We start from the raw sequence: 12,302 nt of genomic DNA, 5'->3' as shown, positions 1-12,302 counted from the left end.
AGAAAAATTAAGCAAGGAAGGGGTCGGGAGTGATGAGGAGAGCGTTGGCAGTTTTTTATAGAGTAGTTAAGGTAGTCACTGAAGCAGGTGGTATTTGAGTGAAGCTCAGTGGGCAGTGGCCATGCTGCCATCTGGGGAAAGGGTGTCCTAGGCAGAGGGGATAGGAGGAACAGCAAGGAGGTGGTGTGGCTGGAGTGGAGTGAACGATGGGAAGGGGAATAGAAAGTGAGGTCAGGAGGTTGGGCAGGGGGCTAATTGTATAGGGGTTTATAGACCTTTGGAAGGACTTCGACTTTTACTCTGGCAAAGTGAGGAGTGGGCTTTGAGCAGAGTGATATGATCTGCCGTCTATTTTCTTGGTTCACCATGGCTGCTGTGTGGGGAAAAGACTGAGGGTGGCAGCAGGGAGGCCAGGGGAGGGAAGTGCAGGCTCCTCCTTTATTTCTTTCTTTTTTTTTCTCTCCAAAGCAAAGAGACTGTCCTGAAGACCGTGCTCCAAGGGCATTTGAAAGACTGCCAGGCATTGGGAACTTGGGATGGTCTGGAGGATTCTCTATGGACAGGTCTGGGGCCGCTCTGAGACAGAGCATGGGATAGAGCCACGTGGGACAGAGACTGAGTTAGGAATCCTCTGTCACGAGCCTCCATGTTGGCCATCCTTGCTGCCACCATTGTCTGAAGCACCGACTGCTTCAGGGTACTTAAGAGACTCTGCTTCACTACACTGAACTGGTTATATATTTCTTTTGTGCTTTTTAAATTTGTTGTTGTTGTTGTTATTGTTTTGGTACCTCAGAGGCACCTCTGTTGATATTTGTTTTGGGAAGGTTGGGTGTATCCCTATGGCTGCCCCTGAAGGCAAAGGCAGCCTCTATTTGAGAGGATGGCATACCTCTTCTTTGTGAAAACAATGTCATTTCCTGGAAATAAAATGTAAAACCTATCAGTTGCTCAGCTGGGCTTTGGTATATTTATCTTCCTTCCCTTCCAGCTCCCAGACAGTCTCACAAGTAAACACTGGCAGCTCATAAATTGCAACTAAGAAGGTGACTGTATCCGATGATAGACTCAAGTGCATGTCAGCCTAAGAAGCCAAGGCCAAGATCATGGCCATAGCAGATGGGCTCTGTTAAGCCCCCAACTGGTATGTCTCCTTTTCATTCCAGAGATGAGTCACTGCTACCTGGTTTTGGGATGGAGTGAATTTCCTTCTTTCAGCTGGGGTTCTGAAGTTGTTTCCAAATCTATTTTACCCAATGTCAGAAAACATGGGCAGTGATTTTATGAGAACTTGATATGCTTTTTTAAAAAAATTAAAAGTCATTTCTCTTTTGATGCTTTCCCATTTTAAACAAAGAAAACTAGTTTGATGTTTGGGAAATAGGAGCTTAGGAAAATCTGTGGTATCCTTGGTTACCAGTGATGAGAATGAAGGAAAACACAGGAAGTTGAAGAGTAGTTATTTAAAATGAGGAGCTCTAGTAGGAAACTGGTTGTGCATTATGTCATTCAATGATTTGCTTCCAGATGGAAAGGTATTTTCCTCTCCCTTTTTACTGCCTACCTAGAGAACAGTTCTCTGTAGTTCTTTATTTATACCCCATGTGTTTCATAGGGATGGTAGGTTTTTCCTTTGTTGAATCCTGTGTATATTGGGATTCTGGCGTCCCTAGTCTTCATTTTCATCTTTCTCAATGGATTACTGATTGAAATACTGGTGTAGTCAAGGAAGAAGTAAGTTAAACATAGAAAATAATACTTTAAAAATAGCCATTATAACCAAATCAAAAAATTCTGGAGAAATAGAGAAAAGAAGGAAAAGATTACTACATCTTGATGTAACAGTTTCCTGTTTCCCCTATACATATGTTTTGTTTATACGGTTGCATGGGATATATAAATTTTTAGAAGAGTGCAGATACACTTTTTTTTTTTTTAAAGAAAGGAAAGGTGCTTTAATAAAAGTCGGCAATCTAGGGAGATGGTGGACTCGTGTCCAGAGACCAACTCCAAAGATTCTGCTCAGCCATGACAGTTTGTTTTTGTTTTTTAATTTTTTTAATTGAAGTACAGTTGATTTACAATGTCGTTAATTTCTGCTATACAGCAAAGTGATTCAGTTATACATATATATATTTTTTTCTTTATAAATTAAAAAAAAAAAACTTATTTATTTATTTTTGGCCGTGTTGGGTCTTTGTTGCAGTGCACGGACTTTCTCTAGTTACGGTGCACGGGCTTCTCATTTTATGGCTTCTCTTGTTGCGGAGCACGGGCTCTAGGTGCGCAGGCTTCAGTAGTTTTGGCATGTGGGCTCGGTAGTGACTTGCAGGCTCTAGAGCTTAGGCGCAGAAGTTGTGGCGCACGAACTTAGTTGCTCCGTGACATGTGGGATCTTCCTGGGCCAGGGCTCGAACCCGTGTCCCCTGCATTGGCAGGCAGATTCTTAAGCACTGTGCCACCAGGAGAGCCTGTATATATTCTTTTTTTAATATTCTTTTCCGTTATGGTTTATCATAGGATATTGAATATAGTTCTCTGTGCTATACAGTAGGACCTTGTTGTTTATCCATTCTATATATGATAGCTTACATCTGCTAACCCCAACCTCCCACTCCATCCCTCTCCCAACCCTTTCCCCCTTGGCAACCACAACTCTGTTCTCTATGTCCGTGAGTCTGTTTCTCTTTCGTATAAGTTCATTTATGTCATATTTTAGATTCCACATATAAGTGATATCATATGGTATTTGTCTTTTTCTTACTGACTTCACTTAGTATGATAATCCCTAGTTACATCCATATTGCTGCAAATGGCATTATTTCGTTCTTTTTTATGGCTGAATAGTATTCCATTGTATATATGTACCACATCTTTATCCATTCATCTGTGAGTGGACATTTAGGTTGTTTCCATGTCTTAGCTATTGTGAATAGTGCTGCTATGAACATAAGGGTGCATGTATCTTTTTGAATTGGAGTTTTGTCTGGATATATGCCCAGGAGTGGGATTGCTAGATCATATGGTAATTCTATTTTTAGTTTTCTGAGGAACCTGCATACTGTTTTCCATAGTGGCTGCACCAACTTACGTTCCCACCAACATTGTACGAGGCTTCCCTTTTCTCCACAGCCTCTCCAGCATCTGTAATTTGTAGTGTTTTTAATGATGGCCATTCTGACCGGTGTGAGGTGGTACCTCATTGTAGTTTTGATTTGCATTTCTCTAATAATTAGCGGCATTGAGCATCTTTTCACATACCTATTGGCCATTTGTATTTCTTCGTTGGAGAAATGTCTAGGTCTTCTGCCCATTTTTCGATTGGGTTTTTTGTTTTTTTGTTGTTGGATTATATAAGCTGTTTGTATATTTTGGAAATTAAGCCCTTGTCGGTTGCATCATTTGCAAATATTTTCTCCCAGTCTGTAGGTTGTCTTTTCGTTTTGTGTATGGTTTCCCTTGCTGTGCAAAAGCTTGTAAGTTTGATTAGGTCCCATTTGTTTATTTTTGTTTTTATTTCTATTGCCTTGGGAGACTGACCTAAGAAAACTTTGGTACGATTTATGTCAGAGAATGTTTTGCCTATGATCTCTTCTAGGTGTTTTATGGTGTTATGTGTTAAGTCTTTAAGCCATTTTGAGTTTATTTTTGTGTATAGTGAGAGGGTGTGTTTTAACTTCATCAATTTACATGTGACTGTCCAACTTTCCCAACACCACTTGCTGAAGACACTGTCTTTTTCCCATTGTATATTCTCGCCTCCTTTGTCTGTAGGTGTGTAGCTTTATTTCTGGGGTCTCTGTTCTGTTCCACTGAGCCTCATATGTCTCTTTTTGTGCCAATACCATGCTGTTTTGATTACTGTAACTTTGTAGTATTGTCTGAAGTCTGGGCAGATTATGCCTCCCGCTTTGTTCTTTTTCTTCAGGATTGCTTTGACAATTCTGGGCTTTTATGGTTTCATATAAATTTTAGGATTATTTGCTCTAGTTCTGTGGAAAATGGCATGGGTAATTTGATAGGGATTGCATTAAATCTGTAGATTGCTTTGGGCAGTATGGCCATTTTAACAATATTAATTCTTTCAATCCAAGAGCATGAGATATCTTTCCATTTCTTTGATTCATCTTCAGTTTTCTTTATTAATGTTTTATAGTTCTCAGCATATAAGTCTTTCACCTCCTTGATCCGGTTTATTCCTAAGTATTTTATTTTCTGGGGTGCAATTTTGAAAGGTATTGTTTTTTTTTTACATTCTGTTTCTGATATTTCATTGTTAGTGTAAAGAAATGCAACCGATTTGTGTATGTTAATCTTGTATCCTGCTACCTTGCTGAATTCATTTATAAGTTCTAGTAAATTTTTTGTGCAGTCTTTAGAGGTTTCTATATATAGAATCATGTCATCTGCATATGATGACAGTTTTACCTCTTCCCTTCCAATTTGGATGCCTTTTATTTCTTTTTCTTGTCTGATTGCTGTGGCTAGGACTTCCAGTACTATGTTGAATATAGGAGGTGAGAGTGGGCATCCTTGTCTTGTTCCAGATTTTAGCAGGAATGCTTTCAGCTTTTCCTCATTGAGTATTATATTGACTATGTGTTTCTCATAAATAGCTTTTATTATGTTGAGATATGTTCCCTCTCTACCCAATTTGGTAAGAGTTTTTTTTTTTTGGCCACGCCCTGTGGCATGTGGAATCTTAGTTCCCCGACTAGGGATCGAACCTGGGCCCCCTGCAGTAGAAGTGTGGAGTCTTAACCACTGGACTGCCAGGGAAATCCCTGGTAAGAGTTTTTATCATAAATGGATGTTGAATTTTGTAAATTGTTTTTTCTCCATCTACCAGAGGTACATTTTTTGAGTAGGCAGTATGGCCACATGTTTTGAAATCAGAAGGTACAAAAGGACCTAAAGAGAAAAGCCTGTCATCTTTGTCCCCCAGTGACACTTCCCTGCACAGAAGTGACAGGTGTTGCTGTTTCCTTGTATATCCTTCCAGAGATCTTCTCTGTTTATACTAGCAAAAACACACATGTAGGCCTTCTTTCCCTTCTTTTCCACAAATGATAACAAACTGTACACTATTTTGTACCTTGCTTTTTTTCAGTTATATCTTGATGATTGTTCCATGTCAGAACGTAAGGAATTTCCTCTTTCTTTGTTACAGCTGCCTATTATTCCGTTATGTGTTTGCACCATAATTTGTTTTTCCAGTTTTCCTTTTTTAAGATCCAGGTTGCTTTAAACCTTTTACTCTTTCTTTTCTTCATACAGCTCTCAAACAAAGTCCTATTAAATAAATATCAGAATATATACCTTTTTTTTTTTTTTAAACATCTTTATTGAAGTATAATTGCTTTACAATGGTGTGCTAGCTTCTGCTTTACCACAAAGTGAATCAGTTACACATATACATATGTTGCCATATCTCTTCCCTCTTGCGTCTCCCTCCCTCCCACCCTCCCTATCCCACCCCTCTAGGTGGTCACAAAGCACCGAGCTGATCTCCCTGTGCTATGCGGCTGCTTCCCACTAGTTATCTATTTTACATTTGGTAGTGTATATATGTCCATGACACTCTCTCACCCTGTCACATCTCACCCCTCCCCCTCCCCATATCCTCAAGTCCATTCTCTAGTAGGTGTGTGTCTTTATTCCCATCTTGCCACTAGGTTCTTCATGACCTCTTTTTTTTTTTTTTTTTTTCCCTTAGATTCCATATATATGTGTTAGCATACTGTATTTGTTTTTCTCTTTCTGACTTACTTCACTCTGTATGACAGACTCTAACTCCATCCACCTCATTACAAACACCTCCATTTCGTTTCTTTTTATGGCTGAGTAATATTCCATTGTATATATGTGCCGCATCTTCTTTATCCATTCATCCGATGATGGACACCTAGGTTGCTTCCATGTCCTGGCTATTGTAAACAGAGCTGCAATGAATATTTTGGTACATGACTCTTTCTGAATTATGGTTTTCTCAGGGTATATGCCCAGTAGTGGGATTGCTGGGTCATATGGTAGTTCTATTTTTAGTTTTTTAAGGAACCTCCATACTGTTCTCCATAGTGGCTGTATCAATTTACATTCCCACCAACAGTGCAAGAGTGTTCCCTTTTCTCCACACCCTCTCCAGCATTTATTGTTTCTAGATTTTTTGATGATGGCCATTCTGACCGGTGTGAGATGATACCTCATTGTAGTTTTGATTTGCATTTCTCTAATGATTAATGATGTTGAGCATTCTTTCATGTGTCTGTTGGCAATCTGTATCTCTTCTTTGGAGAAATGTCTATTTAGGTCTTCTGCCCATTTTTGGATTGGGTTGTTTGTTTTTTTGTTATTGAGCTGCATGAGCTGCTTGTAAATCTTGGAGATTAATCCTTTGTCCGTTGCTTCATTTGCAAATATTTTCTCCCATTCTGAGGGTTGTCTTTTGGTCTTGTTTATGGTTTCCTTTGCTGTGCAAAAGCTTTTAAGTTTCATTAGGTTCCATTTCTCTAGGACCTGGGTCAAAAAGGATCTTGCTGTGACTTATGTCATACAGTGTTCTGCCTATGTTTTCCTCTAAGAGTTTGATAGTGTCTGGCCTTACACTTAGGTCTTTAATCCATTTTGAGTTTATTTTTGTGTATGGTGTTAGGGAGTGTTCTAATTTCATACTTTTACATGTACCTGTCCAATTTTCCCAGCACCACTTATTGAAGAGGCTGTCTTTTCTCCACTGTATATGCTTGCCTCCTTTATCAAAGATAAGGTGACCATATGTGCGTGGGCTTATCTCTGGGCTTTCTATCCTGTTCCATTGATCTATATTTCTGTTTTTGTGCCAGTACCAAACTGTCTTGATTACTGTAGCTTTGTAATATAGTCTGAAGTCAGGGAGCCTGATTCCTCCAGCTCCATTTTTCGTTCTCAAGATTGCTTTGGCTATTCGGGGTCTTTTGTGTTTCCATACAAATTGTGAAATTTTTTGTTCTAGTTCTGTGAAAAATGCCAGTGGTAGTTTGATAGGGATTGCATTGAATCTGTAGATTGCTTTGGGTAGCAGAGTCATTTTCACAATGTTGATTCTTCCAATCCAAGAACATGGTATATCTCTCCATCTATTTGTATCATCTTTAATTTCTTTCATCAGTGTCCTATAATTTTCTGCATACAGGTCTTTTGTCTCCTTAGGTAGGTTTATTCCTAGGTATTTTATTCTTTTTGTTGCAATGGTAAACGGGAGTGTTTTCTTAATTTCACTTTCAGATTTTTCATCATTAGTATACAGGAATGCAAGAGATTTCTGTGCATTAATTTTGTATCCTGCTACTTTACCAAATTCATTGATTAGCTCTAGTAGTTTTCTGGTAGCATCTTTTGGATTCTCTATGTATAGTATCATGTCATCTGCAAACAGTGACAGCTTTACTTCTTCTTTTCCGATTTGGATTCCTTTTATTTCTTTTTCGTCTCTGATTGCTGTGGCTAACACTTCCAAAACTATGTTGAATAATAGTGGTGAGAGTGGGCAACCTTGTCTTGTTCCTGATCTTAGTGGAAATGGTTTCAGTTTTTCACCATTGAGGACAATGTTGGCTGTGGGTTTGTCATATACGGCCTTTATTATGTTGAGGAAAGTTCCCTCTATGCCTACTTTCTGCAGGACTTTTATCATAAATGGGTGTTGAATTTTGTCGAAAGCTTTCTCTGCATCTATTGAGATGATCATATGGTTTTTCTCCTTCAATTTGTTAATATGATGTATCACGTTGATTGATTTGCGTATATTGAAGAATCCTTGCATTCCTGGAATAAACCCCACTTGATCATGGTGTATGATCCTTTTAATGTGCTGTTGGATTCTGTTTGCTAGTATTTTGTTGAGGATTTTTGCATCTATGTTCATCAGTGATATTGGCCTGTAGTTTTCTTTCTTTGTGACATCTTTGCCTGGTTTTGGTATCAGGGTGATGGTGGCCTCGTAGAATGAGTTGGGGAGTGTTCCTCCCTCTGCAATATTTTGGAAGAGTTTGAGAAGGCTAGGTGTTAGCTCTTCTCTAAATGTTTGATAGAATTCGCCTGTGAAGCCATCTGGTCCTGGGCTTTTGTGTGTTGGAAGATTTTTAATCACAGTTTCAATTTCAGTGCTTGTGATTGGTCTGTTCATATTTTCTATTTCTTCCTGGTTCAGTCTCGGCAGGTTGTGCATTTCTAAGAATCTGTCCATTTCTTCCAGGTTGTCCATTTTATTAGCATAGAGTTGCTTGTAGTAATCTCTTATGATCGTTTGTATTTCTGCAGTGTCAGTGGTTACTTCTCCTTTTTCATTTCTAATTCTATTAATTTGAGTCTTCTCCTTTTTTCTCTTGATGAGTCTGGCTAATGGTTTATCAATTTTGTTTATCTTCTCAAAGAACCAGCTTTTAGTTTCATTGATTTTTGCTATTGTTTCCTTCATTTCTTTTTCATTTATTTCTGATCTGATCTTTATGATTTCTTTCCTTCTGCTAGCTTTGGGGTTTTTTTGTTCTTCTTTCTCTAATTGCTTTAGGTGCAAGGTTAGGTTGTTTATTCGAGATGTTTCCTGTTTCTTGATATAGGCTTGTATTGCTATAAACTTCCCTCTTAGAACTGCTTTTGCTGCATCCCATAGGTTTTGGATCGTCGTGTCTCCATTGTCATTTGTTTCTAGGTATTTTTTGATTTCCCCTTTGATTTCTTCAGTGATCACTTCGTTATTAAGTAGTGTATTGTGTAGCCTCCATGTGTTTGTATTTTTTACAGATCTTTTCCTGTAATTGATATCTAGTCTCATAGCGTTGTGGTCGGAAAAGATACTTGATACGATTTCAATTTTTTTAAATTTACCAAGGCTTGATTTGTGACCCAAGATATGATCTATCCTGGAGAATGTTCCATGAGCACTTGAGAAAAATGTGTATTCTGTTGTTTTTGGGTGGAATGTCCTATAAATATCAATTAAGTCCATCTTGTTTAATGTATCATTTAAAGCTTGTGTTTCCTTATTTATTTTCATTTTGGATGATCTGTCCATTGGTGAAAGTGGGGTGTTAAAGTCCCCTACTATGATTGTGTTACTGTCGATTTCCCCTTTGATGGCTGTTAGTATTTGCCTTATGTATTGAGGTGCTCCTATGTTGGGTGCATAAATATTTACAATTGTTATACCTTCCTCTTGGATCGATCCCTTGATCATTATATAGTGTCCGTCTTTGTCTCTTGTAATTGTCTTTATTTTAAAGTCTATTTTGTCTGATATGAGAATTGCTACTCCAGCTTTCTTTTGATTTCCATTTGCATGGAATATCTTTTTCCATCCCCTCACTTTCAGTCTGTATGTGTCTCTAGGTCTGAAGTGGGTCTCTTGTAGACAGCATATATATGGGTCTTGTTTTTGTATCCATTCAGCCAGTCTGTGTCTTTTGGTGGGAGCATTTAATCCATTTACATTTAAGGTAATTATCGATATGTATGTTCCTATTCCCATTTTCTTAAATGTTTTGGGTTTGTTATTGTAGGTGTTTTCCTTCTCTTGTGTTTCTTGCCTAGAGAAGTTCCTTTAGCATTTGTTGTAAAGCTGGTTTGGTGGTGCTGAACTCTCTCAGCTTTTGCTTGTCTGTAAAGGTTTTAATTTCTCCATCAAATCTGAATGAGATCCTTGCTGGGTAGAGTAATCTTGGTTGTAGGTTTTTCTCCTTCATCACTTTAAGTATATCCTGCCACTCCCTTCTGGCTTGCAGCGTTTCTGCTGAAAGATCAGCTGTTAACCTTATGGGGATGCCCTTGTGTGTTATCTGTTGTTTTTCCCTTGCTGCTTTTAATATGTTTTCTTTATATTTAATTTTTGATAGTTTGATTAATATGTGTCTTGGTGTGTTTCTCCTTGGATTTATCCTGTATGGGACTCTCTGTGCTTCCAGGACTTGATTAACTATTTCCTTTCCCATATTAGGGAAGTTTTCAACTATAATCTCTTCAAATATTTTCTCAGTCCCTTTCTTTTTCTCTTCTTCTTCTGGGACCCCTATAATTCGAATGTTGGTGCGTTTAATGTTGTCCCAGAGGTCTCTGAGACTGTCCTCAGTTCTTTTCATTCTTTTTTCTTTATTCTGGTCTGCAGTAGTTATTTCCACCATTTTATCTTCCAGGTCACTTATCCGTTCTTCTGCCTCAGTTATTCTGCTATTGATCCCATCTAGAGTATTTTTAATTTCATTTATTGTGCTTGTCGTCGTTTCTTGGTTCCTCTTTAGTTCTTCTACATCCTTGTTAAATGTTTCTTGCATTTTGTCTATTCTATTTCCAAGACTTTGGATCATCCTTACTATCATTATTCTGAATTCTTTTTCAGGTAGACTACCTATTTCCTCTTCATTTGTTAGGTCTGGTGTGTTTTGACCCTGCTCCTTCATCTGCTGTGTGTTTTTCTGTCTTCTCATTTTGCTTATCTTACTGTGTTTGGGGTCTCCTTTTCACAGGCTGCAGGTTTGTAGTTCCCGTTGTTTTTGGTATCTGTCCCCAGTGGCTAAGGTTGGTTCAGTGGGTTGTGTAGGTTTCCTGGTGGAGGGAACTAGTGCCTGTGTTCTGGTGGATGAGGCTGGATGTTGTCTTTCTGGTGGGTTCGTCCACGTCTGGTGGTGTGTTTTGGGGTGTCTGTGGCCTTATTATGATTTTAGGCAGCCTCTCTGTTAATGGATGGGGCTGTGTTCCTCTCTTGCTAGTTGTTTGGCATAGGGTGTCCAGCACTGTAGCTTGCTGGTCATTGAGTGAAGCTGGGTCTTGATGTTGAGATGGAGATCTGTGAGAGATTTTCGCCGTTTGGTATTACGTGGAGCTGGGAGGTCTCTTGTGGACCAGTGTCGTGAAGTTGGCTCTCCCACCTCAGAGGCACAGCCCTGATGCCTGGCTGGAGCACCAAGAGCCTTTCATCCACACGGCTCAGAATAAAAGGGAGAAAAAATGGAAAGAAAGAAAAAAAGAGGATAAAATAAAATAAAATAAAGCAATTATAATAAAAAATAAGAAAAAAAATTATTAAGAGTAAATTTATTAAGAAAAAAAATTTTTTTTAATTTTTAAAAATAGATTTATTAATTTTTTATACTAAAAATAAGAAAAAACTTATTTAGAAAAAATTTATTAAGAAAAAAAATTTTTTTAATTTTTTAAAATAAAAAATATGAAAAAACTTATTAAAAATTTTTTTAAAAATAGAAAATAAGGAAAAAATTATTAAGAAAACATTTATTAGGGAAAAAAAAATTTTTTAAGCCAAAAAAAAAAAAAAAAAAAAACGGACGGACCTAACCCTAGGACTAACGGTGAGAGCAAAGCTATACAGACAAAATCTCACCCAGAAGCATACACATCTACACTCACAAAAAAAAGGAAAAGGGGAAAAGTTAATATATCCTGCTCCCAAAGTCCATCTCCTAAATTTGGGATGATTCGTTGTCTATTCAGGTATTCAACAGATGCAGGCACATCAAGTTGTTTGTGGAGCTTTAATCCGCTGCTTCTGAGGCTGCTGGGAGAGATTTCCCTTTCTCTTCTTTGTTCGTACAGCTCCCGGGGTTCAGCTTTGGATTTGGACCCGCCTCTGCATGTAGGTCCCCTGAGGGCGTCTGTTCCCCGCCCAGACAGAACGGGGTTAAAGGAGCAGCTGATTCGGGGGCTCTGGCTCAGTCAGGCCGGGGGGGGGGGGGGGAGCGGTACGGAGGAGGCGGGGCGAGCCTGCGGCGGCAGAAGCCGGCGTGACGTTGCAGCAGCCTGAGGCGCGCCGTGCGCTCTCCCGGGGAAGTTGTCCCCGGATTACGGGAGCCTGGCCGTGGCGGGCTGCACAGGCTCCCGGGAGGGGCGGTGTGGAGAATGACCTGTGCTCGCCCACAGGCTGTTTGGTGGCGGCAGCAGCAGCCTTAGCGTCTCATGCCCGTCTCTGGGGTCTGCGCTGATAGCCGCGGCTCGCGCCCGTCTCTGGAGTTCGTTTAAGTGGCGCTCTGAATCCCCTCTCCTTGCACGCCGCGAAACAAAGAGGCAAGAAAAAGTCTCCTGCCTCTTCGGCAGCTGCAGACTTTTTCTCGTGCACCCTCCCGGCTGGTTGTGGTGCGCTAGACCCTTCAGGCTGTGTTCACGCAGCCAACCCCAGTCCTCTCCCTGAGATCCGACCGAAGCCCGCGCCTCAGCTCCCAGCCCCCGCCCGCCCCGGCGGGTGAGCAGACAAGCCTCTCGGGCTGGTGAGTGCTGCTCGGCGCCGAGCCTCTGTGCGGGAATCTCTCCGTTTTTCC

The 12,302-nt window shown here is 39.8% G+C and overlaps 1 protein-coding gene across 4 annotated transcripts in view; it reads left to right on the top strand.

The window, feature by feature from the left end:
• RNF8 (ring finger protein 8) overlaps nt 1-12,302 on the top strand; it is an 81,980-nt gene that overhangs the window by 37,705 nt on the left and 31,973 nt on the right. The window contains exon 7 of one of the 4 annotated variants that reach the window (XM_061195098.1): nt 469-943. The exons of 2 other annotated variants lie outside the window; for them this stretch is intronic. In XM_061195098.1, coding sequence (XP_061051081.1) covers nt 469-597 — 129 coding nt within the window. In that variant the 3' untranslated portion in view covers nt 598-943. Of the gene's footprint in view, nt 1-468; nt 944-12,302 lie in introns of those variants that run through there. One more of the 4 variants, XM_061195097.1, reaches the window with a different exon arrangement.

The sequence above is a fragment of the Eubalaena glacialis genome, chromosome 7, assembly GCF_028564815.1.
Source record: "Eubalaena glacialis isolate mEubGla1 chromosome 7, mEubGla1.1.hap2.+ XY, whole genome shotgun sequence".
Taxonomy (NCBI): Eukaryota; Metazoa; Chordata; class Mammalia; order Artiodactyla; family Balaenidae; genus Eubalaena; species Eubalaena glacialis.
This window is presented reverse-complemented; position numbering and strand designations above follow the sequence as displayed.